This window comes from Phycodurus eques, chromosome 3 (genome assembly GCF_024500275.1).
Source record: "Phycodurus eques isolate BA_2022a chromosome 3, UOR_Pequ_1.1, whole genome shotgun sequence".
In the NCBI taxonomy this organism is placed as follows: Eukaryota; Metazoa; Chordata; class Actinopteri; order Syngnathiformes; family Syngnathidae; genus Phycodurus; species Phycodurus eques.
Window position 1 is genome coordinate 29,503,355 of NC_084527.1, and position 27,215 is coordinate 29,530,569.

General features: G+C 41.6%; 2 protein-coding genes across 7 annotated transcripts in view; one reads left to right on the forward strand and one right to left on the reverse strand.

The window, feature by feature from the left end:
• The window catches only part of ggt5a (gamma-glutamyltransferase 5a), a 15,997-nt gene extending 4,345 nt beyond the window's left edge, over positions 1-11,652 (forward strand). For 3 of the 5 annotated variants that reach the window (XM_061673045.1, XM_061673044.1, XM_061673042.1), the window contains 11 exons: positions 553-680; positions 793-888; positions 1,631-1,832; positions 2,173-2,333; positions 3,724-3,870; positions 4,063-4,178; positions 5,770-5,954; positions 6,030-6,121; positions 9,028-9,134; positions 9,239-9,349; positions 9,422-11,652. In XM_061673045.1, coding sequence (XP_061529029.1) covers positions 553-680; positions 793-888; positions 1,631-1,832; positions 2,173-2,333; positions 3,724-3,870; positions 4,063-4,178; positions 5,770-5,954; positions 6,030-6,121; positions 9,028-9,134; positions 9,239-9,349; positions 9,422-9,568 — 1,492 coding nt within the window. In that variant the 3' untranslated portion in view covers positions 9,569-11,652. The remainder of the gene's footprint in view (positions 1-552; positions 681-792; positions 889-1,630; positions 1,833-2,172; positions 2,334-3,723; positions 3,871-4,062; positions 4,179-5,769; positions 5,955-6,029; positions 6,122-9,027; positions 9,135-9,238; positions 9,350-9,421) is intronic. The other 2 variants (XM_061673046.1, XM_061673047.1) reach the window with 2 other exon arrangements.
• A 327-nt stretch (positions 11,653-11,979) lies between these two features.
• Positions 11,980-26,301, reverse strand: lrrc75ba (leucine rich repeat containing 75Ba). Of its 2 annotated transcripts, XM_061673052.1 has the most exons (5): positions 25,554-26,301; positions 19,723-19,851; positions 18,552-18,643; positions 18,330-18,440; positions 11,980-14,771 (listed from the first exon to the last, which is right to left on the reverse strand). In XM_061673052.1, exons 1-5 carry the CDS (start codon positions 25,836-25,838, stop codon positions 14,168-14,170), a joined length of 1,221 nt encoding a protein of 406 aa, XP_061529036.1. In that variant the 5' UTR covers positions 25,839-26,301; the 3' UTR covers positions 11,980-14,167. The 2 variants fall into 2 exon arrangements, with proteins under 2 accessions (XP_061529036.1, XP_061529038.1); XM_061673054.1 differs by lacking the exon at positions 18,552-18,643 and having other exon boundaries at positions 18,330-18,442; positions 25,554-26,300.
• Between the last annotated feature and the right edge of the window lie 914 nt (positions 26,302-27,215).

Consider the following 27,215-nt stretch of genomic DNA (forward strand, 5'->3'; position numbering starts at 1 on the left):
CACAAGATCCAGAGCCTTTAGGAACTCCGGGCGAATCTCATACACCCCCGGGGCCCTGCCACCGAGGAGCTTTTTAACTACCTCGGTGACCTCAAACCCAGAGATAGGAGAGCCCGCCTCAGAGAACCCACACTCTGCTTCCAACCATTCCCATTCTTCAAATTTGACAAATTCTCCAAAGCCTGAAATTCAAAAGTTTTACATATTTACCTCAAGTTGCATTTCCTGACTAATTCGAACCAGTGTTACAATAGTTGTGGTTTTTCCATTAGAGTTAGTTTTTATTTCATTTTGACTTTTCTTTGAAATTCATCCCGTCCCATCCAGTTTTTTATTTTTATTTTTCTTTTATTCAGCGTATTTGTCAAGGGTGAGATTTATTGTACATGGAAAACGATGTGAGGCTGTGGCGACCCCTAACGGGACAAGCTGAATGGAAAGGAAGATTTGTCAAGCTCTCAGCCCATTACTGACATAAACTATACAAGCTAAAAAATATGATTTGAAAATCAAGTCAATACATTCAGGTGCGGTGTGATTGTTATCTTTCAGGGACATGCTTGAAAAAGGGGGTTCAGCGGTAGATGGCGCTATTGCTGCCCTGCTCTGCACTTCTCTCCTGAACCCTCAGAGTTTGGGACTTGGGGGTGGATCCATATTCACAGTGGCGGACAGCACCGGTGCCATGAGTCACATTCACTCACGCAACCTTGGGCCTTAATGAGAACCGAGAGAGCTAAAAAAACAAACAAAAAAACAACAACAACTCTTGTCTTCTCTTTCCCATGCAAGGCAAAGTACAAATCATCAACTCCAGAGAGCGTGTCCCTGGGAAGTATAATGCGGACACGTTGAAGTCGTGTCCCAATCCCCCTCGCTTCATGACAGGTACACACTCATGTTTGTCCGAGACTTTCATCAACTGTACAGACACAGTTTTACTTTCCTGATTCTTATGTAGGCAGCCCATAGCATTTCAATATCTTAATGGAACTACTGTGTTTTTTAACAATTTATTACCATGACTTATCATTTGTAAATATACAATTTTGATTGTGAATTGTTGAAAGTGGATTTGCCATTGTATTGTAGTTAAGGATCTAGTCACTTCAGTTTTTTTTTCTTTTTTTTTTTTTTTTTTTTTTTGTCAGCCCTTATTGTACTGTACATGTTTGCAAGGTGTGTCAGATGAAGTTCCAGGACTGGTGTCACAAAAGATATATATATTCAAATCCATACTGCAAACTACAAGTACTACAGGTTATTTTGACCAGTCTGTGGTGAATTTTACAGAATATTTTCACCACAAATTTGTGTGCTGCACCCGAAACCACGTAATTAAAATCCTTTCAGAAATTTGATGCGAAACTCGTCCTGGAACATATCCGACCAGCCAGAGCAACATCAGCACTTTCACAATATAATGACATCCAATACAAGAGTTGCATGAAATATTCTGCCTTTGCAAAGGTAATAAGGCAGTTGCGATTTCAGAGATGTATGGATTTAATAATATATTTACTGTATGTTCATTTTGGTGGTTTTAGTTTGTAGTGGCGTAGCAATATACTGCAACATACTGAGAACTGTTCCTATAGTGCCATGTTGTCTGCTGATTGTTGTATCTCAGTCTCTCCCCATCCAGGTAGCTTGTGGATTGGAATCCCAGGAGAACTCCGTGGTTATGAACAAGCACACAGGCATTATGGCAAGTTGCCATGGGCAACCCTCTTTCAGCCAAGCATCCTGCTGGCCAGACAGGGGTTTCCTATTCCAGAAATCCTTGGTCAATACCTGCCTTACAGTGATACCAATGAGTCTCAGTCACTGCGGTAGGAAACACCCACCGACACACCAACATTTGACAATCAGATGTGAGCCAGTACCAAATCTCCCATCGGTTTTGCCTTTACATTGATGCTTAGCTTTAGCCGAGACGAGCTCTATTTGAAATACAGTACATGTTTACCACTGAGCTAGGTAATATTACTCATGTTACTACTCCAGTTTCCCAAAAGGTAAAGCAGTGTCAGAATGCAGGGTATTCTAGTGCTTTGTCCCTTTCATTTAGGTTCTGTAGCTGTACCTAGTAAGGGTTCATAATTCATACCGCGTCTGTCTGCATGATGCCTGTGTGACGATAACCATTCTTATATATTTTTTTCTCTCCAGTGAGCTGTTCTCAGATAAAAATGGAAACCTGCTGCAAACGGGAGATATTGTGAAATTTGAGACACTCGCCGACACATTGGAGACGATTGCAAATTTCGGAGCAGATGCTTTCTACACTGGAAAAATAGCAGAGGATTTAATCCGAGACATACGGGAGGCAGGTATTGTCAGATGAATTCAATCATGATCTGTTCTCCAACCATTTAGTATGTATGCCAGACACAATGATGTCATTAAAAATGAGCAAATATATTTGAAGAGTTCAAAAGCGCCATTTAGCCCAAAATAGTTTCTCGCCTTGTCACTCGTCACGCACCTCGTCTAACATGTCTGCGCCCGTTATTTCTCATTAACTTGCTGCTATATAGTAGCTTTGATTGTGCATGAAAGTGAGCATGACAGTGATGATAATTGTATGAAACGGATTATATTATGAAACTGTGTAGTGTAGTGCCGGTCGCGAATGGTTATGATTAAGACATGATTTGTTGTTTATTTGAAATCTGTTTTCTGTTCCTCAAACAAAGTGCATTGGGCAAATGCATACTGTTGACCCATTACTTGAGTTAGAGGAGACGAAACGAGCAGAGGAACTTCCATGAGCTTGAAGTGTGTCTGCTGCAACTGCAACTGCTCCTACAGTAGTTCAGCAATACACAAAAATATGATGATGAAATATGATGATTATTTTTTTCGAGTTGTGGGCATAGTTTCATGGCCAATTGCACACTATACTGGTAGAAGTGGGTGAAGGTATTCATGAACAAGGAAGTGGCAATTCTGCCGAATGACCACTGCATGGAAGAAGGGCACTTGGTGTTTATATAGTGGGGTATTCGCCCCGGCCCCGTGACATCGCAAGACTAGTTTTTAGCCCCGCCCATAAAATTTGGAAAATTTAGAAGGCGAACAATAGTTTTAAGCCATATCAGTACCTACCAACAATTCAGGACTATATTGTACTCAGTCTTTGAAAATGCAGCCAGCACTTCAAACATATTTAATGTATTCCTAAATACTAAAAAAAAAAAAAAAAATACTAAAATGAGTTTTTTTGCACTTTAACTGACATCTTACGTTTAGGTTACACTTTGTTTGCATGAAACCCTAACCTCCCAGTTAGGTTCTGTTGTATGCCTACAATAAGCTAAGCTAAACTAAGCATTATCTGGCATCTTACTAAATATATAAAATGCCAGCGTGCTCTACCTGTTAAATGCACGACAAAGCCTCCTCCCCAAGGAAAAAGCGTCTCTGTTTGTTTTGTATGGCTCATTAGCACCACAAAACAATTATGGCTGACGGCTCTAAGCAAACGAGCTACAGAGGTAAATTTGTTGACCATTAAAACTGCTTTCTATTCTTGACGATATTCCGAATGGAGAACACCCGGTGGAAGCTCTACCAAGCAATATCTCTTATCTAGTGGTGAATGATGTACCTACTACTTCAAATTGATCAGGTTCAGTAGAGAAAACTTGTTTGTAATCCATTAGGGAAGTCTTGTTTATACGGAGCTCCATTTGTTGCCATGTTTTTTTTTTTGCTCAGGAGGGTCACTGACATTGCAGGACTTGGCATCTTACACAGCAACTGTGAGCGATGCATGGAGCATTCCACTGGGAGAATATCAGATGTACACCGCACCACCCCCTGGGGGTGGCTACATCCTTAGCCTCGTCCTCAACATCATGAAAGGTTGCTTCAGGCACACAGGCCGCATCTGCAGCTTAGTTTGAAATCACATGCTGACACAGTCACACTGTGCAACATATGCATGTTAGTCTTAGGCTTTATGCACCATGACAGTTGGAATTGAACTGAATAGATGTATAAGGATACATTTTATTTTATCTCTCTCTCTCTCTTTTTTTTTTTTTTTTAATATAGGATATGACCTGAATCCAGGATCCCTGAAAGGTGAACAAAAAGCATTGTTTTATCATCGCTATGTTGAAGCTCTCAAGTTTGCTAACGGATTAAAGAAATTGGAGTTCAGTTCAGAAGTAAGTTTGTATCTTGAATTATACTTAAAAATACTATCAAAGTAGTCTTTAATAGTCAGATTTGATTGGGTCACAGTTAAATTGACACAATAATAATAATAATGATAATGATGATACTTCTACTGCTACTAATGATAATAATAATAATAATTATCCCTCCATCCATAATCCATAAACATAATAATAATCCCATCTGTAATGTTATGCCTTTGATGTGCCAATTTACCACAAATGTAGTATCTCAAGGCGCTGTTTCATTGAATAAATTCATTCATTTCCTCGGTGTGGTTCAGTAGCAAACAAACCCGTCCAAATGAAGTGGTCCGAGACCTGCAAAAGGTGGTCATTGTATGGTTCCAAACAAACTCTAGCACTGTTCGCATTTGATATAAAAGCATCTGACCTCGGTCCACTATACACCCTGCATGTGAGTGCATTCATTTTTACCTGAAAAGGATCTGTCACTAGCTACTTTTTTTGGTATTCTGTGTTAGCAAACGCATTGGCAGTGAACAGGATGAAGTGATACAGTATGTTATTGATATGCTCCCACCGTGGTGAAGAGTTATTATAAGGGATGTAACTAAAGATGGCGAGTAAACATGCACTGTTAAATGACACATCTTTTGTTAGTTTCTAGATCAGTGGGTCTCAATCGGCGGCTCCTGGGCCACATCTGGCCCACCTGGCCAAACTGTTGAGACCTTTTCAAATTACACCTAGCACAGTGCTCTGTGTCAATGATCAGGTTTAGGGTTAGGGTTACCGCTCACTTTCATCTTTGGAGCAGTGCGCATATAGTCGACGCTTTTCCACCTGTAATGTTACAGAGAGATGGCGTGTTCCAAGTATGCTGCTAAAAGTGAACAGTATAAATCGGCAATTCAAAGAAGAATGGGGTGAAGTATTTGCATGAGCGGCGTGGATTTTGACTAAGGAAAGGAGCCATTCTCAGATGCAGAAATAATAAAAGAATGCATGACTGAAGTGAGGAAAGTATTTTTGAAAGCAAACGAAAAGATGACAGATCAAATGAATCAAATCCCCCTCTCAGTTTTGTTCAACTATTTATTTTAATGTATCTCAAAATAGAAATGACATTTTATTTTTGTTTGCTATTTTGTTGTTGTTTTGATTGAAAAGGATGAGGAAATGAACTAATTTGCGACACCGAAAAATAAGTATATAAGTATGAAAGATTAATAAGAGTTTTTTTTTTTTTTCAATGGCTGCCTACTACATCACAACAAGCCACAGTCTACAGCTGACTCTTTGTCCCGAGCTAGGTGGGAACCAATACATAAAATATCAATATATGACAGGTGGAATATTTGCTGCTGGCTACTGCATGGCAAACTACTGACAGACATAAAACTAACAGGAAAACAAAGTCAGACAAACACTCAATTAATTAAAAAAATAACACTGTAAGAAATATGACAGTGTTCAATGTCACTTAATCACTTTGCTTTAGTTCTCTGGGATGAAGAGTGGAGGGCTGGGGCAGATAAAAGAACACACACAGCTTCAAGCTTCACCTTTTCAAGTTAAGTTTTTGTGACACATGCGCAATGTTCTGTCTGATTTACAGCTGACAAAGAAATTCACAGAGGACGGCTTCGCCGATCACATCCGCAGTTTAATCAGCGACGAAATGTCACATGAGCCGCAGTATTACAATATGACACCATATCTGGACAGTATGGGCACCACACATGTCTCGGTGCTGGCCCAGGACGGATCTGCTGTGTCTGTCACCAGCAGCATCAACCACATGTCAGTATTACCGAGGAGGTTTCACGTGTTGTGTCTCCATTCTACACGTGACACGTTACTTCATTTTCCTCACAGATTTGGCTCCAGAGTCTTATCTCCAAGCACCGGAGTTATCCTCAACAGTCATCTGTGTGACTTCTGTGGAAGAGTTGATAGCTTATTCGCAGGTAGGCCCAACTGGATCCATGTAATGTGTAAATTACTATTCCTCAGTTAACCAGCAGTGAGGACTGTGTGTTTAGTTTCCACTCAGTGATGGTGTCAATGTGAGTGCGAATGGTTGTTTGTTTTCATAGGTGACTTGTGAATGACTGGCGACCACTCCAGGGTGTAGTCCGCCTGAAAAGGATAAGCTGTATATGCACGCATAGTCAATACAATACTTGGGAGTTTGCTTTTCTGTACACAATTTACATCTTGAAAGTTTTCTTATTACTTGTTGATACTAAGTAACAGTATAATTTAATACATTCAAGGCGCCATTCAAGCTAGGACTGTTCAGAACCGAAACAGGCGCAAACTGTACTAAGCCGACCTTGACACATAAGCAGAAAGTGGGGCAGATAAATCCAATTCCAAAGCGTGTCTTAGTGAATGATGAAAAACAAGGATGTGAGCAATAAGAACAATTTTCTTCTCTTATTCTGCCTTCCTGCACCTACCCAATGCAGGAAGTAAGTCAGTGAGGCAAGGCAAGGCAAATGTATTTATATAGCATATTTCAAACACAAGGTAAATCAATGTACTTTACATGATTAAAAGCCTATTAAAACAAAGAGTGGAAAAAAACATTTTAAAACAAAGCACACTACAAACAATTAAGACATCTTAAAAAAAAAACAACAGGAATCATTTAAGAAATGGAAAAAAAAAACTCTGAAATGCTCAATCATAAGCATGTGGGGAAAAGAAATTGTTTTTAGCCTGGACACATTGACACTCGGGGATGATTTCAATTCTGATGGCAGCTTATTCCATTTGTGTGCAGCATAACAGGTGAACGCTGCTTCACCTTGTTCACTTTGGAGTCTGTGCTTCACTAGCTGACCTGAGTCTGTAGATGTCAAGAGTCCTACTGGGTTTAGATTCCATTAACATTTCTTTAATGTATTCAGGACCTATTTATAGACCAGTAGCAGAACTTTAAAGTCAATTGTATAGCTCACTGGGAGCCAGTGTAGAGACTTTAGAACTAGAGTAATGTGCTCTGACCTCTTTGTTCTGGTCAGAACCCGAGCTGCAGCATTGTGAATGAGCTGCAGCTGTTTAATGCTCTTTTGGGGGAGTCCAGTCAAAAGACCATTACAATAGTCAAGTAGTACAATGCAGGCAAATGACACGGACTGTGTCAATTGTTGATTATTGTGTATGCCGCAGGCTGTTAAAAAAGCTGACGGTGGGCTGCAAATGGCCCTCGGGCCGTAGTGTGGACACTGCTGATCTAAAGTTACTAGGTTACAAGGTACTTTTATTGTCAATTCGTCAATATGCGTAACACATACAGAGGAGAGAAATTACGGTACTCAAGGACCCAAGGGTGCTACAAAACACAGTATAAATAATAACATCAATATAAAAGTTAAATAAACTATAGTATAGACAGTATAAAAAGTATGAATTGAATGTGCAAATATTAAAAGTCAGGTGACGTGTGCAACATAGTCAAGGTCAGAGAACCAAGGCAAATAAGACATTTATAAATTAGATGACAAAACCACAATCCTGCTAAAGTGGCTGGTGCGACCCTGTGTCTGGTGTGAGTGTGTGCGTGTGTGTGTGTGTGTGAGTGTGTGTGCATCTGCATGTTTGCGGGGCGTCAGAGTTCAGAGGACAGAAGAGGTAGAGGGGCAGAGCGGGCAGAGAGTTCAGATTCCTGACTGCCTGATGAATAAAACTGTCTTTGAGTCGGCTAGTCCTGGCCCGCAGACTCCGCAGTCTCCTCCCTGATGGTGGCAGACTGAAGAGGCTGTGGGATGGATGGGTGGCATCCCCCGCTATGCGGAGGGCTTTGCGGGTGAGGCGGGTGCTGTAAATGTCCTGCAGGGAGGGAAGAGAGGTTCCGATGATCTTCTCAGCTGAACCTTACTATGCGGTGGAGAGTCTTGCGGCGGGATGCGGTGCAGGCTTCGTACCGCACAGTGATGCAGTTGGTCAGGATGCTCTCTATGGTCTAAAGTCTGATATGTGCACTGCGTAAATTGGAATTGGGCATTTAGACCTGCATTGTAAGTCCACGTGAAGAGAAAAATGGGACAATGAGCTGCGAATCAGAAATTGAATTTACTTAACTGTTTAAAGGGCTAGGCCAAACAAATATGATAAAAAGAGAAATACAATGTCAGAATTTACTCTGGAGAGTACAGAAATCTCCCTCTTCGTGTTCTGCACCGTGTCCATCACTCCTCATCAAAGTTAAAGTTGAGTATACATTGTATTGTTTTTACTGGTAATATCAGTTAACTTGTTTTTTTTACGTTAAAACATTGCCTAAAAGGAAATAAAGTTGTAATGATAGTTAAAGATTGTCCCCCGGAGCTGCTTTCCTATGGGGGGGGAAAGAATAATTTTAAATAAGAATAAATAATGACTGATGACAAATAAATACATTGGCAAAATGAGGGCTTTTTGTGGGTGTGTGTCCAGAAAGGTTGGAGTGATTGGCTGCAATTATTTTGGCACACCAACATAATCGGACCGACATGATATGGCAATGTTATATCCAAGCTAACCTTTCCTCAAGTGGGAAGATGATGTTTTTTGTCAATTCTGACAAATATGGGTCTTCTTCCTGATGATATAGAGGTATTCCCTCAGCCTGACACATAGAAGACAAAAACACGAACTATTGGTGTGGTTACGGCAAAAACATCATGCTGTCAAGTTTCCCTCCATTGATATCCTTTGCCTTTTGCCGTTTGACAGAGGCTATAAATATCCTTCTACACAGATGCTCAGTTGAGTAGCTGCGATTCAGAAGATTCAAAAGAGCCTTGCTGATTGCATTTGTAACTATTCGTATATTTTCACATTGATGACCGAATAGTGACTGTCAAGGCTTTTGCTGTCTTTGCAGGGGAGCAGCCTCCTTCATCCATGTCTCCTACTGTGCTCAAGTCTAAGTCAAAGGTCCTGGTGATTGGATCAACTGGTAGCAGTATGATCACCACTGGAATGGCGTCGGTGCGTGTCCAGTGCAAAGAATTTCTACCCTCACTGTTGTCATGGCATGCTCGCTGCTCACAAGTGCATCATCTGGCACGCGCATAATTCTCTTTTCCTTCCAGGCAATCATGAACCACCTTTGGTTTGGAAAAAACCTGAAGGAGGCAATTGCCACTCCAGTTGTTTTTGTCGATTATCAAAATGCACTGACGTTTGAAGCCAACTTTGACAAGGTAATGAACTGAATGCATGATTTCGGCCACGCATGCTATATCCCGTCTAAATCTCTTTGCGTTGTCTTTCAGGATGTAATCGAGGATCTGAAAGCTCTGGGACACACTCACAAACCTGCCGAGAAGTTGTTCAATGTGGTCAACGCTGTAGAGAAGGAGGATGGATGTATCACTGCAGTGTCTGATGCAAGGAAACTGGGTAAAGCAGCTGGTTACTGATGCTATGCATCAGGGAACATGAGAACACCAATATTTGTGGAGCTAAATTAATGCAACAGCTAACGTTGAATGGAACCTTCTGGTGTGTAACACAAAAATCAAAACCGATTCAGAATATATAGTACTTGTATCTTAAAGGTCCCATGCCATCAAAGAAAAAAAAAAAGAAGAACAAATATCCATCCATCGATCAATTTTCTTTACAGCTTATCCTCACTAGGGTCGCGGGCTGCTGGAGTCCATCCCAGCTATCTTCGGGCGAGAGGCGGGGTACACCATGAACTGGTCGCCAGCCAGTCGCAGGGCACATAGAAACAAACGATCTTGTTCTTTCGGTCACGACCCACAGCTCGTGACCATAGTGAGGCGTAGGAACGTAGATTGATCGGTAAATTGAGAGCTTCGCCTTTCGGCTTAGCTCCTTCTTTACCACAACGGACCGATACAAAGTCTGCATCACTGCAGGCGCTGCACCGATCCGCCTGTCATTCTCCCGTTCCATTCTTCCGTCACTCACGAACAAGACCCCAAGATACTTGAACTCCTCCACTTGGGGCAGGATCTCATCCCCGACCTGGAGAGGGCACGCCGCCCTTTTCCGACCGTGAACCATATTCTCAGATTTGGAGGTGCTGATTCTCATCCCAGCCGCTTCACACTCTGCTGCGAACCACTCTGGTCAGAGTTGGAGATCACGGCTTGATGAAGCCAACAGAACCGCATCATCTGCAAAAAGCAGAGCTGCAATACTGAGGCCACCAAACCGGACCCCCTCTACGCCTCGGCTGTGCCTAGAAATTCTGTCTATAAAGGTAATGAACAGAATCGGTGACAAAGGGCAGCCTTGGCGGAGTCCAACCCTCACCGGAAACGAGTCCGATTTACTGCCGGCAATGCGAACCAAACTCTGACACCGGTCGTACAGGGACCGAACAGCCCGTATCAGGGGGTTTAGCACCCCATACTCCCGAAACACCCCCCACAGGACTCCCCTAGGGACACGGTCAAGCGCCTTCTTCAAGTCCACAAAACATGTCTAGACTGGTTGGGCGAACTCCCATGCACCCTCAAGTACCCTGCCGAGGGTGTAGAGCTGGTCCACTGTTCCACGGCCAGGACGAAAACCACACTGCTCGTCCTGAATCTGGGATTCGACTTCCCGACGGACCCTCCTCTCTAGCACCCCTGAAATAGCAACTAATCTACATCACAAATACACAGAAATCTGTAATCCTTTTACCGTTTATCTGCTATTGCATTCAATAGACATCCTGCATAGATGTCATACTTAAACCAGGTTACAGACTCAGTGAAAAGAAAAAATTGATTTTGATGGCATGGGACTGTGAAAAATAGGAATCAAATAATTTGTAGGGGAATTTTGCCTCTCTTCTTACAACTGAATGTTTGGCTCAACAAACATTCAGTTGTGTGCAAGGCTAAAGGTCAGATATTACAATTCTACAACAGACATTTATCCTTAGACTTTTATTTATATGGCCATTTGTCACATATGCACCCAAAATATAATATTTGCAACTTCAAAGGTGTCTGGGAGCAAAGCTATTTTGTTATGAGCCAAAGTCATGTCATAAGCCTCTATTTTGATGAGTTATTAATTGTATCAATGTATCTTGAAGGGGAAGGATTCAGTCTTACACTAATGTTAATCGATAAAGACACACTTCAGCATCTGAGTCACAACAGAGTGATCGACAGATTTGCCAGCCTGAAAAACAGACAGCATTCTACCCACCAAGTAGCTGGTTATAGCAGCAGTTAATTTGATTTTGATTACATTATTAACTCGTCCAAGAGAAATTATTCTCTGGAATTTTTTTGCTTGGCTGACTCTGTGCCAGCACAGTGACTTTTTTTGCATACAGCTTTTCATACACGGTAGCAATGTGTTACATAGCTTTTCTTTTTTTGCAGTTAATGCTGTAAACATACTTCCTGTGTTTGTGTACTGTATTAAAAACAGACTGAAATAACTACAGCTCTTAAAAGTGACTTTGAACGTTTACTCTGTATTGTATTGTTTTAGAATCTGTCCAAAAACATTAAAAAACAATTTGAGTCTTTGTTAGCTGTTTGTGAAATGTTGTGCTTGTACGCTACATTCACTCACATCCTATGCATCTCCTGGAGGCTAAGATTCCCCCCCCCCCCCCATTACCCCACCCCATCTGCCCTAGGAGGGTCAATTGGAGGACCTCATCTGATGACAAACTTGCTTTTCCCAGTGGCAAATATGGACAGCCAACACGAAAGCCACTGGCTCGGAAACATGTTTAGTTCTGGCCAACCTATCCAGAGCAGCAGTCCTCAATAATAACTGGTCCCTTTTCAAAATCTTCATACGTGAATCCTCTGGGATGAAACCGGAAAAAGGACCAGACATCACTTACTCAGTCTGAATCGATTCTTTTATTGGTAGTTTGGCTTTGGAAAATATAAACAACGGTAAGGAAGAGTTGTTCGCAGACACGAAACAAGACGCACCAAACCAATTGGACGGTGTCCTCACCCAGACTAAACATTCAACATGAAAGGTGACTGCTCTCAATGTAATCACAAATTACATTATCTGCTAATGACTCTTTGCTTCATCCACTTTGTTTTCACTCTAATTGTGTCAGTATACATGAGGCCACCGTGCTCAGTGGGATTAGCAACGTGACAAAAGCTTCCAAAATTGACAGTCCGTCAAGATGCTGGGTCTGGTTGCAATGGCCACTTCAACTTGAGTACAATGTACCAAGAATTTTGAAAGATTTTGTCTGATATTGCTTCGAGAAAATCTGGTCTAAAATGCTTTCAAATTAGAGTAAAACTGTGTAACTTCATTATTTCTCAGCATGTCTTTTTATTTCGTCTGCTACTCGGGAACCCCTTCTCCGATTGGCTGACAAGTTTCAGTTAAAAATATCCACAAATAAGCTTGTGCGCGCCAGAATTCCGAGGGGTTTTCCGAGTCGATGCGTCAAAGTTATTGTTGACGTTTCGAACGGCGTCACTTGCCCTAAAATCTCCACTTAAAATAATGTTCATTATTCGTAAGAAGAGCAGTCTGGGCAGTAGAAAGATGATGTACTTTAGTAATCTTTTTTTTGTTTTGTTTTGGCAATTTATTTGTTGTGGAGGATTTTAGAGGTGTTGGAAGTGTATTTTAGAAAATTCCACAAAGATGGCACCCACTTGTCACATTGCTAATTTGATGAATTGGGAGTCATATAGTCACAGAATTGGACAAGACACCAAAACACAAATAATTACAACAATAACCAGACATTTCAGAGCGACAAACATGAAACATTTAGATATTTAGTGTATATTGTGATGGAGCAGCATTTTTTTGTGTGTAACTTTCTAACAATCATGAGCCATTTGGATCAGCTTTGTAAAGATGACAACTTCTGCAGTGTTAATATGTCAATTACTGACAAGAGACTATGCTACATGGAGAAACACACACAGAAAGGTGCATTGAATTGCATTGCAATGTTTTGGTCTGTCTGACCATTATGTGCTACTGCAAAGGACATGACCCTGAAAGTCAGTCTAATCATGAAATAACAGTCATGGCATTCCAAAAACAGAAATAGAGCCAATAAAGAAGTTTAGTAATCCACGTAAATGACTACAAATGATGACAATGACCAAAAGAAAGAAATGAACAACAGGCAACAGCTGTTTGGGCTTTTTTTTTTTTTTTTTTTTTTTTAAATTCCTAAACCCAGATTAAAAATGGGTTCTATTGAAACACGGGTAATGACAACATTAGAGAAAGTGACGTATTTAAGCAAGTCTATAAACAAATAGTCACAGCTACCATTGTTTAGTCCTACCTGTTGTCTTCTAAGATTGCTTTGCTCACCAAAAGTGCAAAAAACAGTGAGTGGTAACACAACAGAGGCATGTTTTGTCTCCTCATTTACGTACGTACACACAAGGGCAGCATGGGTATTCACAAGTAGACATTAGGAAAGGGGGCAAAAAAAAGTCTTGACCTAGCAGTTTTGCCAGCGTCACGTGACAGGTCGTCGGCTGCGTAGTCTGTTGAACTTGTGTCATAGCTTTTGTTGAGAGATTAACAGAGAACACACCATGTGGAGTGAGGCTCTGCCTGCCGGAGATCGTCTCAGTCCTGGTCGAGAACTCGGTGGGGGGACCCACTGCCTCCAAACTGACTAGCCTTCCACTTGAAATACTGCCGAAATGCTGCTCCTCCAGCCAAACAGCTGACCGAAGTCTCTGGGATTGGCTTCTTTGCTGCCACAGTCAGACAGTTATATGGTAAAGGGGAGTGAGAGGGCAAGAGAGAGACATTTCTCCAATGAATCCAGTCCTACGGTTCTTGTTCCCAAGAGCACCATCCACCAACACAGTAAGTCCACCACCTGACCCTTTGCTCCACTGTCAACTAGTGCAGGTTCATTCTGAGACGTCTTGGTATTACTTGGTGTCTGGCTGAGAGTTTCACAATGCAGTTTCCCTCGTGCCTCAAAGGGTGAATTGGGCTAGAGGGATTGAGTGTGGTCAAGCTAAGGAAGTTAACAGATCGATAACATTCGAGCCAGCGAGGCAAACTCCTGATCACCTCTCACAGTAGTGAAGGGTGAAGTCTTTGGAGAGCTGCTTCTCACCTAAGCCCCATGGCTCCAGCTCAAATTTGTTACCCATGCCATCTATGTCGTCCTCTGGATCTTCCCCTTCCTCTTCTTCTTCATAGTGGCTGGGTTCCTCGATAGAAGTCTCCAGGTGGTAGCAGTAGGGTTGACCCTCTGTGTACTCGTAGATGGTGGGTAGACTGCTCTTCAGGCTACAGCGCCGGCGTAAAGCTACCAAAAGCGGCTGAGGCATGGTAAAAATATCAACATTGTTGCCAAGGTCTATCCAAGCCAGGCTGGCGAACTTCTTGGGGTCTTTCAGCATCTCAGTCAGGTCTTTGAGTACAGTCAGGGTGAGACGGTTCCCGTTGAGGGCAAGGGTGTTGAGTTTGGGTAGTGAGGCGAGAAGAGGAAGAAGCAGCGTCAGGTTTTCATCTTGGAGCTCTGTAAAGCTGATATCCACAGCCACCACACTGTCTCTGTTGTTCTGGAGGTAGAAGGCCACTTGACGGACATCCCGGGTGGACAGAGGAATGCCTGACAAGTCCACAGTGTCATTGGACAGCTTCTTCTGGAGGGTTGTCTTGAGACTGTAAAGGGAAAGGAACAGAAAAAAAACACGATTAAAGTAAAGGCCTATCCAATTTTAAAAAGCACAAACTAAATGAGGTGATAGTTGGGCCACTGAGCTGGAAACATGGAAACTGGCTTCATGTTGTGTTTCCTGTGTTGTGTAACAGAGGGAGTAAATGGATAGATAGGCTTGGGGGCAAAGGCCTGACTAAGACTGCAGCATGGCCACTGACTAAACAGACGAGCCAAAACATCCGCGCCAGCCAAGAGTGCAGAGATCTTTGTAACACAGAGCTGTAAAACACAGCTATCCATCCATTTTTTCCGAGACGCTTCTCCTCACAAGGGTCGCGGGAGTGCTGGAGCCTATCCTAGCTATCATCGGGCAGGAGGCGGGGTACACCCTGAACTGGATGCCAGCCAATCGCAGGGCACACATAAACAAACAACCGTTCGCACTCGCATTCACACCTCGGGGCAATTTAGAGTCTCCAATTAACCTAGCATGCATGTTTTTGGGATGTGGGAGGAAACCGGAGTGCCCGGAGAAAACCCACGCAGGCACGGGGAGAACATGCAAACTCCACACAGGCGGGGCCGGGGATTGAACCCCGGTCCGCAGAACTGTGAGGCAGACGCTCTAACCAGTTTCCACCGTGCCGCCAAAAACACAGCTAATGGAAGATAAAATATACCACACGTATATGGACAAAGGTACTGAGACCAAATGCGTAAACAATCATTCAGCTAGGGTCCCCAACCACTGGACTGCTGTTGGCTGGAAATATATATATATATATATATATATATATATATATATATATATATATATGTATACACACACACACATATGTTCTAAATGGTTGTTTCGTACGCCATTTTATATTGAGAAATGGCGACTTCCATTCGTAGCCTCTCAATGTGTCAACAGTGTGTTACTTTTGAACTGTTACTGAATCAGCTTGTTGAATGACAACAATGGCAGGAACCTTTATGGATCACTTCTATGCCCACAGCTGCAACACCTGCCACTCCTGATGCTTTGCAGTGATATATGATCACAATGACAAGGGAGGGCTCTGGCAAATGTGCGCCGTGGGACTCACTCGCATTCAAAGCAAGCAAAGGCCAGTGTGGAGAGAGAAAAAGGCTAAAAAGCTATAAAATAATGTCGTTAAGTCAGTTCAACAAAGGTTCTGCACATAATATAAGCACATAATATAGTACACAGCATTGTAGGCCATCCGTTTATTATATCGTAAGCTCTTCCACTTCCTACTTTCAACTGTCAGCCCTTCACCACAGGCACACAAGTCCTCATGTTCGTTGCCTAGTACAAGTTTTCCTGCATGTGTGAATGGGCAACTCATCTTTTTGTCCCACAATGTCTGTCTTCTGAGCTCAAAAAGCATGAAAAATGGATGTCACCATTTTTTTTTTTATCCTTCTTTCAGATGAATCTGCACAAAGACAACTGTGTCACAAAGATAATTTTGAGCACACACACATTTTTGAATCTTCACAGAGAAACACCACAATACAGTGCAATGCATGAATGTTTTGACGTGATCGTGGGGGCAAGATTTAGGTTGAATTATTAAGCGTTCCACTGTATCCATACAGTTAGGGTGTAGGAAATGTATTTTTACACTGCAGGCAACATTTTCATAGACATGAGATGGCAATCCAGTCTGGAGAGATCTGATTAATTTTACTGTATGTCATATATGTAGCACTATACCGCTATGGATCTGATTCATGACCCTCACACGTCTGCCCTGCATTGTCCGTCACAGCGTGGCGTGACATTACTGAGAACAAGATCGAAAAATCGGAATTTCTTTTCTGAATTCATCTGGAGTGACAGTGATTCTGTGCAGCATTTGTTCTAGATTCGTTCTTGCACACAAGATGGCAGTTTTCTGTAGCTGAATGAGAATGCAGTAACAGTAAGGTAAAGCCTCGTCCATTTTTAACAGTTATCTATACGTAGTTGGACGCATGTTGCAACTGTTTTCTTGCTAATTGTCTGGTATTTAAATGATTCCCCCATTACAAGAAAGATGAATTAACATCTTAATTGAACGGCTGAAGTGGCCACCTAAAGTCTTGTTATTGTTGTGAGGTGGAAAAGGACCCCAGTGGTTGCCACAATTTGGCATTTCGTTACATTTAGACAGGGGGGTCAAACATTGTAGTCAGGGTTTCCCTCAGAGAGCCATCACCATGTGAAACCATATACAAATGTACACATAATCGTCTCATAATATCACCAGTACACAGGAAATGGATGGATAACTATGTAATTTTGAAATCAAAAGCCAATGAAAATTGTTTGTTCAGCAGCTATTCAATTTGTTTTAAAAGGAGGACTGGTAACAGAAAATGGATGCAATATCTACGTAACATTATTGCCGCACATGATTTGCTTTCACGGGCCACAGAAAATGATGTGGCTGGCCGGATGTGGCGCTGGGATTTAGACAAGCCAAACTAGCGGTTTTTCAAGTTTTCAACTCTTTTCGAAATAGTACTACGGATAGAGAGTTGACTGCATTTCCTTGATCAAGTCTGAATCACATTCAGTTCAATGAAATCCTTTGGTAACAAATGAAATATTTCAGTTTGGTGCCAAGCTGTAAATTTAAATGAAAAGAAAGTAAGAAAAATACATTTAAATTAAAAACAAAAAAATGTCAACAATTTGAATTAAAAAAATAAAAAATAAAAAAGTTAATGTGTGACCGCTTTGTTATTCTTTTTTTCAGTACAGTCAGAATAAATCAACAGCACCTCTGCTGGTGGTGCACATGATTTTGCAGGCAATCAAGTAACATTTCAGAAAATCAACTGAGCTCCGAATGATCAATTGTAATCAACTCATCTGTGATTATGCCAGTCCTCAATTGCAACACATGCTACATCTAATCCATATTTGCAACTAAGCATCGTGTTTTGAAGAAATGTATAAATGCGGCTGACTGCCGAAGACACGCTGGTGTTCTGAGCTGAATAAATGGAGAGTAAAGCTCAACAGTGAAATCTTTTTTTATGTCTGCCGGCTCCAAAAATGTCTCAGTTTCGCAGCACAAAAAAAACTTACATATTCAGAAAATGAATGCATTCTTTATAGTAGCTAGCATTAGCTTTGTCATGAGTCAGGTACCTGATCCACACATGCACAAAGAAAGCGTAGCTATTTTGTATTCATCATTTGCAATTGAAAGTGTGGCACTCTTGAAGTCAAAGGGTTTTTTTCTCCATCGGACAGAAGGAAAACGCGTTGCCACTTTTTGAAGAAAGGTCGAGAGAGTGCGACAGAGAGAGGGGAAAGCCAGTGGCAATGGCCAAGCAATGCATGTACTCAAGCACTTAAAAGCAAAGATGATTGACAGCTGTGGTTACCATGGCGTTCCCATCAGGTTGGCCCGTGGCCAGCTGTGTCCTAATTCAATGTCAGCTACAGAGATGGGAATCTTGACAGCACGACACGGAGCCGTGCCCTGCTCTGTGTTGTAATGGGCTGCAGATTTATGACTGTTATTATTAGTGGATGTCTGGACAAAAGGGCTTACCACGCCTGGGATTTCCGTCTGGACATGCTCTGCCTCAGCCACTTCGAATGTGGGGTCAGGTGGTAGATCAGCTGTCTGCAAATTTTATCTGACGACTTTATGGTGTCTGAATCCTGCGGACCAAAGCAGAAGACATCTTACAAAAATAAGTTGTTGTTGCAAACATAATGCAGTTTCTATTTAGCCGATCAAATGGCCTGATGAAGCTCCTTTACGATACTTTCTTTTCTTCGTAGTTGTCCAGTCCAAATATCACGTTGCATGCTGAATGTCATAGGTGGCTCGGTCCCAAGCAGAAGAATCAAGGCTGTCGTCTGATAAATACCGAACAGCATAAATTCAAAGACTACACCTTGGAAACGTGGGTGTCCCTGTCTTTGTAATACCGGTCCTTGCTGTTGCATTGAGCAAGGTTGAGTATAACACGAACCTTGATCGGTTTGTTTTAACACGGTTCTCTGTTGCAATTTTATTATTATTATTTACTTTGTTATATATCCCTGATAATACATTTGTTAATCCTTACAAGCAGATGACATGGAGTGGGATTGTTGAGGATGACCGATTTATGCATGCCTGCACCTTTTGTGGAACAATTTGTCATGCTAGTTTAACCATCCATCCATCTATTTTCGTTAGCACTTATCCTCACTAGGGTCGCGGGCTGCTGGAGCCTATCCCATTTATCTACGGGCAGGAGGCGGGGTACGCCGTGAACTGGTCGCCAGCCAGTCGCAGGGCACATAGAAACAAACGATCTTGCCAATCGCTAGCCAATCGCAGATGCTAGTTTAACCATGTAATAAAATTCGAATCGAAAGAAAAAACAATTGGTATATTGAATCAATTTGAAAATCGTTAGGTTTCAGACATTACGGGCAAAATTTGATCTGGGATCTAGTCAAATTAGATCTAGTATAGCAGCAATGGCATCTACAACTAAATCATGACCTCAAAGTTGGTTGATAAATACAATTACTAGCAAGGAAAAACAAAGTAAGAATAAAGTGTCTTCAGCTTGCCTATAAGCCCATGTGCTTCTCTTACGCCCCGTTTTATAAAGAGATGATGTGCATCGACCGGCAATTCGATTTTTGTGCTCCATCTCGGAGGTCAGATAATCACACAACCACCACCACTCCATATTGGAACATGAGCCAATCAGAAGCAATTAGAATAAAAGGATTTCCTGGTACGTTGTGCACTTCATGGAGCACTGGACAGTCATTTCTTCCTAGGTCAGATCTCTTTCACTGTATTCATCTGTCTGTCGAAATCTTAACAATTGGAAACCATCATGGGACCATATGGAAGCTCTTGAATTATAACAGGATTTGGCATTGGGTGAATTGCTTTACAGGACAAAAAAAAAACAAAAAAAAAAAGCGTTGACCTTCTTAGGATTCTGCATCTCTCGGGCCAAGCTCAGCAGCAGCTCGTGTGAAATTGGATCCACCAGATTGAGGAAGGCAGCGTTCTTGTATAAGATGTCATTGAGCGAGGTACCTTCCAGTCCCAGATCCTAAAAGGAAACAATGAATGAAAAATCACAGTCAAAAAGGTTTTGTAAAATGGTAAAACACACAGCCAATGAGAATGTAGTAAGATTATTAACACTCATCGGAAAGCTACAGTTCCGTTAATTACACACATGAAATGAATAAAGAGGCGTCTTATCTTTTTAATAGCAAAATTCTTCATATAGCATACATTTGTATTGAATCTTAGCTTGTGCATGAGGTGTACTTTGTGTTGTGGTCATTGAGCGGGGTCTAAAAACGCCTTCAAAAACTCATTGGAAGTATAAATGGGATGCAGGATTTCAAAATTGCACTGAGGAAGGCAACAGTCGGCATGTGATACAGCTGTGCAACTGCCCTCGTCAACAAGTCCACCTAATGAGGCAAACTCCAATGACACGCACTTGGGCGGCCCATGCAAGCCTCGGAGACACAGATACACGCCTTGCACACGCACGTTTGTTTTGTCCACAGAACAATAGGCACTGATTGCAATAGACCGTTTGAGTGGGAGGCTGCCAGCTCCACATTAATGGCTCTCCTTTTAACAACGGCAACAGTAAACAAACAAAACTAGGCGAGTTTGAAAAGGAGGAGGGTTTACATGAATTACAATACAGAATGCTGTCTTTTGGGCGGCACGGTGTGAAGTTTGCGGGTTAATTGAAGACTTTCAATTGCCCGTAGGTGCTAATGTGAGCGCAAATGGTTGGTTGTTTCTATGTGCCCTGCGATTGGTGGGCGACCGGTTGAGGGTGTTCTCTTCTCTCTCTCGCCCGAAGATAGCTGGGATAGGCTCCAGCATGCCCGCAACCCTAGTGAGAATAAGCGGTACAGAAAATGGGAAAATGCTGTCTTTTGGCTGTGGGTCGCAGTCCAATGTCAACAATTATGATTTTTGAACAGCTATAGATTCTACCATGCACTTGATTTGAATAAAGATCTGCTATTAAGTACAACATCAACAAACAGCCACTCATTTACTACACCAACTGACTAAAACGCAAAATTATTACCATATTCTTGAGCTAGGGCAGACAATAAAAGCTCTAATTTTGCTGAATCAACTAAGGCTGATTCACACAAATAAAAGTAGGGTCCATTTATCGATCATTAATCTCTTAATGTATTGCTTTCAATAACGTCTAATTGATGCTTTGATTACATCATAAGCTTTGCGGAAACAGTGTCTAAATATCTGAAATGCTCGCAGCGTATTACGACCCAGTCGTCAGTGGAAATTGATAAGTCAGTTTAAAGCATTACTCAAAACACTGAAGAGTGAGGACTGTGAAATGACACATTTGCATTCGTGACGCTAAATATGCACAAAAACTCATTTGTGTTCTATTAAGAACAAATAAACACATGGCTTTACCATCTACATATACTGTACATTTATATGTTGCAGATTCTTATAGATGCTGGATAGATGTTACGAAACATAATGCAAACGCATCTCAATAAAAATGTATGTTTTCAAACACTGCAGCCGATGTCAGCAATGTTCAGGGAGTAGCATTTTCAAGCAGAATTTTATCATTTATATTAAACATGTCCTTATTCACAATATTCACATACAGTAATTATGCGACGATGTGGGTTTACTATCTAGCTATTACTATGTTTGAAAAACCTGAAAGGTACTACCATGGATGTGTCGCGTATTATTAACAATGTTTTTCATCCGAAGTGCAAGTGCAGATAAAACGCAGCTATTGCATCAAAGACTGCATTCAATTTGAAGTTTAATGTGAGTCATTTGAGATCTAAAACATATCTCAGATAGCTGAACTATATGGCTGGAATCCCAGATGATTGCCAGCCAAATAGGCCAGCCAAAGGAAGAAGAAAAAAAGGTGCAATGTAACCTCTGGCAGCAATGATGGGATATTTTCCTATCTGGAGCTGTTACCCACCAATTACAGCCATGACTCTATAAAAAAAAAAAGTCAATTAGGATGACCAAAATTGCTAAATGCTCTGGCATTTAGCAAATCTATTTGCTAAATGCCAGAATAACAAAGGAAGGATTTTCTTTTTTTTCTTTAGACAAATATAAATAATAAACAATAGAGTCATGGCTAAAAATAAGGGCATCACTAGAGGTTAGCCCCCAGTAGGTGCACAGGATGTGAGTGAATGTGATGCGTGAGCACAACATTTCACTAACAGCTAACAAAGACTGAGAAATTGCGTTTTAATGTTTCCGGACAGATTTTAAAACAATGCAAAGTTGGAAATGTCCAAAATCTCTTGGTACACTGAAGCATTCAGAGTTCATTTCACTGGAGCTCAGGGGCTAAACATTTTGGATATTTCCACATTTCTGGGAACAGTTTGGAGATTCCTGTTCCAACTAAATGTCCATAAAGACACGGATGAGAGAATTTGATGTGGATGAACTTGACTGGCCTGCACAATCCTGCGCATCCATTTGACACGCCCACAGCATCTGAAATCCGAGAGGTGGCCCATCTTATTCAAGTCTTGAAGCCTGATTCTATATACTTTGCAATGTTTTGTATTCATTCAAATTTGGCAGGCTTGTTAACATTACTCTTCCCTGTGGTGTGTCGATTTTACATGACATCTTTTGGGGTTCGTTTAGTGCCACTTTAAATTAACGTCAGTCGAGGCAAGTGAGCGAATACTTTTGTCAAAATAGTATATTTATAGCATATTTCTTGTCATGATGAAATCAGCTTGCTTTAGTGGTGGATCCGTCTCATGCACTGCACCAATGGTTATCCTGCCAGAGCACCTACTGGCGTCTGGCCGTCTCCTCTTCTGCCCATTCGCTGCGTCCGGCTGCTAGCTCATACAGGATAAACTGGCGGAAGCAGAGCCCAGAGTGTAGAAACAAGCCCATCTCCTTGGATCCATTAAGGCCTTTTTGCTGTTTACAGTGTCAAGACTTCAGTCTAACTAACAGACAGTTAAAAGACGGAAAGGAGAGACTGCATGGAAGCAAATTGGCTGCTTTGCTCGTGCAAATATTGAAACAATAGCTCTGTATATGCAGAACAGTCCTTTATTAGTCTGGCCCCATTTGACATAAATAAGAAATGTAGTCATACGACTACATTTTTATATAGCTATGGAGTAACATTATGGGCATTTACAGTTGGAGGTGTCTTGAGCCACACAATGATTATTTCTGTTTACATGACATCATCCCAAACATGTTCAAAACCCATAATGCAAGTGCAAATTCCAAGTGAACAAAAAAGTAGAATTGGGGGTGAAAAAAAAAATCCAGAATTTAATTTCCCATATAAATCTAGAAACTCCCATTTTCATAAAACACTACAATTGCATCTCTTGATGCTCGTAAAGCTTTTTGGTGTTAATATTGGGTAAAGCAAACAGACACATACAGTACGTAACTCACTGAACATTCACAAGTCATTCTGCTTAAAGAAAAAAAATGAAAACGCACGGTTAATATTTTCAATGGTGCTCGAAGATGCCACGGCATGTTGACAAAAACAGTGTCGTCAAGTTACCATTGCCAAAAAAGGTACCGTAATTTCTCGTGTATAATGCGCACCCATGTATAATACACACCCCCAAAGTTGACCTCAAAATTCTGGAAATCCCTTCTACCTATGCATAATGCATTTTTACAATGCATGATTTTACTTCATTTTACATGAAGTATTATCTGTATTTTGTTAGTTTTTTTTCAAAGAATTATTCTTAAGTGAAGCACCTCAATTGAACACGTAATACTTTGTATTCTTTTTATTTACTTGCTCTTATTTTGAAAGTTCACAGCCCCACTTTTATTTAGTAAATAAGAAAACACACAGTTATGCTCATATGTTTGATTACCCAGGAAGAATTTGTAAGATGTGTACAGTTCTTTAAAGAAAAGGTGAAACACATTTAATTTTATTTTAATGGGATTTAAATTAAACGTTCAAGCATTATCATTAAACAAAACATAACTATGAGCACAACTGCACATATCTGCAGTCATACGTACCCCTATTGGAACGCAAGTGTAAGCTACACCTTTTTCATCACCACTAGGTGACGGTGGCATATTAGAATGAAAGTGTACACCTTTCTCATAACCTCTAGATGCCAGCTTACGTTTATAAAATGGATTTTTTTCCATTTTCCCCTATACCTATGTGTAGGGCACACTACTGACTTTTGACAAGTTTCTGGGGAAAAATGCGCATTATACACGAGAAATTACGGTATATGTTCGTGCATTTGTTACTTTGAGGCATTACACACAAAGTCTATTCCTTGTACATTTGGTGGAGAACTGGTTAAAGGAGTGAGAACTTTTTGACATTTTCAATCCATTTGGGTGAAGATGGCAAGACTTATTTTCATTCCTTTTGATATTTTCTCAGTAAGTAATGGGCATCAGTGGCTGTGGTAACATAGGGTCAGTGATGAGAATCCTGCTGCAAACTAGAATATAGAACTTGAACTGGGCACTATAAAAGGCACCAAAACTATATCGAGGGGATAACTTAAAACATGGAAATATAGTAAATGCCTGAATCATTCATTTTTGCATACTGAATCATTAATTCTTGCATACTGATCCAAATCAAGGTGGGTAGATTTGGTTTGTTGTAGTTTGATCAAGGATTTGCAATTGTAAGTCACCAACAATTACAATGATTTCACATCACTACATCAGTGCGGACAACATTATAAAAGGGCAGAGGCAGCTCCGAATTTCCTTGTCAGTGACCTTCTTTTCAAAGTGCGCAGGCCATTACGGAGAGCGTGTAGCGCTGAAGTCCGCTCTAATGGGCATGTCGAAAGAGTGGAACTCTACTCTGTAAAGTGGAAGAAACCAAGACACAAAAAGAGAGGACAGGGGAGAGATGATGGTGTGGCAAAACCGTGTCCTCATTTGAAGAAATGAGTGCGGTCGAGGACCAATATGCATGTCTTCTTTAAGAGTGCACGTTTTCCTTTTTAAAATCAACACTGCACATTTGACTGAGAGTGAAAGTGACTGCTGTGTTGAGTCACATGCTGTGTCTGCTCCTCTGACCATGTTGTGTCTATAGCACACGCTCGTCAGTGGCCTACTTTCGTTCACAATAAAGCCATCGGTTTATTGTTGTGTGCGCACGTTGCATCATCAGAGGATGAGGTGTGATCATCTCGCATTACGCCGAAGCTTGTGGCACAGGTCAAGCTGGTCTCATATTGTAGGGCTTCACATTTTATCATCTCAAATCAGAAATTTGGTTCCTCGCAAAATCACATACAAACATCCATCCATCCAATTTCTACAGCCCTTGTCCTGGGTGAGCTAAACAACCAATCACTCACATTCCCCCCTATGGGCAATTTACTGTGTGGCTGTACACTTTACAAGCTTGTTTAAAGCAGACAGTTTAATCAGTCAAAATGAAAACAAATATTTTTGGACATTTTAGGGGTGATGGGATTGACTTTGGGTGTTGCTTGAGCACCCTCCAAAATGGTCTCGAAATACCCATGTTGTATGGTAATAACGAAATAATGCTAGGGTTATTACATAGCTGTTTGCAAACACAACTCTCTGATAGGCCAAAGCATGACACAGCAGTCTGCGCGGCCACCGTCATATCTGCTGGTCATCTGTTGCATTTGGATTGCATCAGTAACATACATAACAGGCCCAAGAAAGGACACGAGATATTTCTCAGCAAGTCCGCCATGTGCGCCCCCTCCTCACCTTCCGCAGTAACCTGAGCACGTCGGTTGCCTGCTCCATCCTGCGATCGCGAAGCAGCTTCTGGATCTCCCTGATCCACGTCACCCGTCTCACGTAGGGGCTGTGGTTGCTCCGACGCAGCATCCCGGGCAGCTTGTCCGTCTTCAGCATCAGGGCGAACAGGAGGTCCCCGCCCGCCCGCCCGCTCCGATTGTCGCCCTGCGTCGCCACATCGGCAAGCCTGCGTCGCTTTTGGGAGAAATTCTCATTGTTCAAGCTGTTCTGTCTGCTCAGTCTGGAGCCCATGCCGAGACGTGGCGCAGGTGCAGACCGCGTCGTCGTCGTCGTCGTTGTTGTTCCAAGTCAGACGGATGAGCAGCAGGGCTGACCCATGATCAGCCTCAGTCTGCCTCTGCAGCCGGTCACCCTCTAAAGCATCCGATATGCACCACCACAACAAGACTTTCTCCTCACTCTCATTCAAAGTGGATTTCTCATTAATCGCTCGTCTGACGTGTCCCACCTCCCTTGGGCTCAGGTGATGACGACTCGGACACGACGCTCCGGCTGCAGTCTGCCCCGTTTTACACTTCACGCTGCTGCTGTTTGTTTGGCTCCGTGCGACGTGGAACGTCTCTGCGACCAATCGCAGCGTGTCCGCTCGTCCGTCGACGCGCCGCCCAAACCGTGAAGTGCAATTGCAAAGCAGACGACAATAAAGATGGCACGGGACGATTTCGCCATCATGTACAGGACACCTGGAGGACAATGTATCGGCACCGACATTTTGGCAAAGAAAAAGAAAAACAGAGATCACTTCTTTGATCATTTTTAGTTATGTTTTCAAAAGATTTATATATTAAAAAAAAAACAGCAAATAAACCATCATATCATCTGATTCGTTGAGTTTTATTTCAATAATAATGTAATTTTAGTATTACTTGAATTGCAGTAACTGCATTGCAAATGAATGTTAATATGGTAAAACTAAATGTTTGAACACAAGACATATATAGCTCGGAAATCATACAAAATAAAAAGGCCGATTTATTTGATCTGCTATTTTGGTTTGTAAATTGGTCAACAAGAGGGAGGGACAAGAGAAAAAAAACTATTTTTGGCTTAATAGCCGAAGAGCTATTTGGTATTTTAAATAAATAAAACTGTATTTAGGAGTCACCTTTATTACAGCTGCAGTTACATTTGTTTTTTTGTCAGTACAACTATAATTAACACAACAAGTGCATGTTTCTGTATTTTCTGTGCGGATTGACAGAAAAGGTCTTCCAATTCTGGAATGACTCAGGTACACTATGCCCATTGTTATGGGAATGCCAGAGAGATATCCCTGTTTGCAAAACTTTTTCTGGGGGGAGTTTGCGATGAAATTAATTGACTAAGAGGTGTTTGTAATACTTTTGTTAGAAGATAAAATGTGATAAAGTCTCACTATAATGCAGTACAGCTCTACACTGATGCAAATTGCAACAATTGCAGTGCTGAAATTAAAAACGGCTGGATGGAATATCCACCAACTATACATCCATCCGCCTCCCGGCCGAAGATAGCTGGGATAGGCACAGGGAGTCGAGCTGTTTTTCTGGGACGAATGGAATTTATAATTAGATGATTGTTGCATTTCATTTGATTGTTTCAATGACGCACATCCGAACCAAATTAGAC

Excerpts from the sequence above, each read along its gene's own strand:
- lrrc75ba (XM_061673052.1), bottom strand. The coding sequence starts at position 25,838 with ATGGGCTCCAGACTGAGCAGACAGAACAGCTTGAACAATGAGAATTTC. Across the intron at positions 18,644-19,722 it reads AGATGCAGAATCCTAAGAAG|ACGACAGCCTTGATTCTTCT; the intron begins GTCAACGCTTTT and ends GGTATTTATCAG. Across the intron at positions 14,772-18,329 it reads AGACGGAAATCCCAGGCGTG|TCTCAAGACAACCCTCCAGA; the intron begins GTAAGCCCTTTT and ends TTCCCTTTACAG.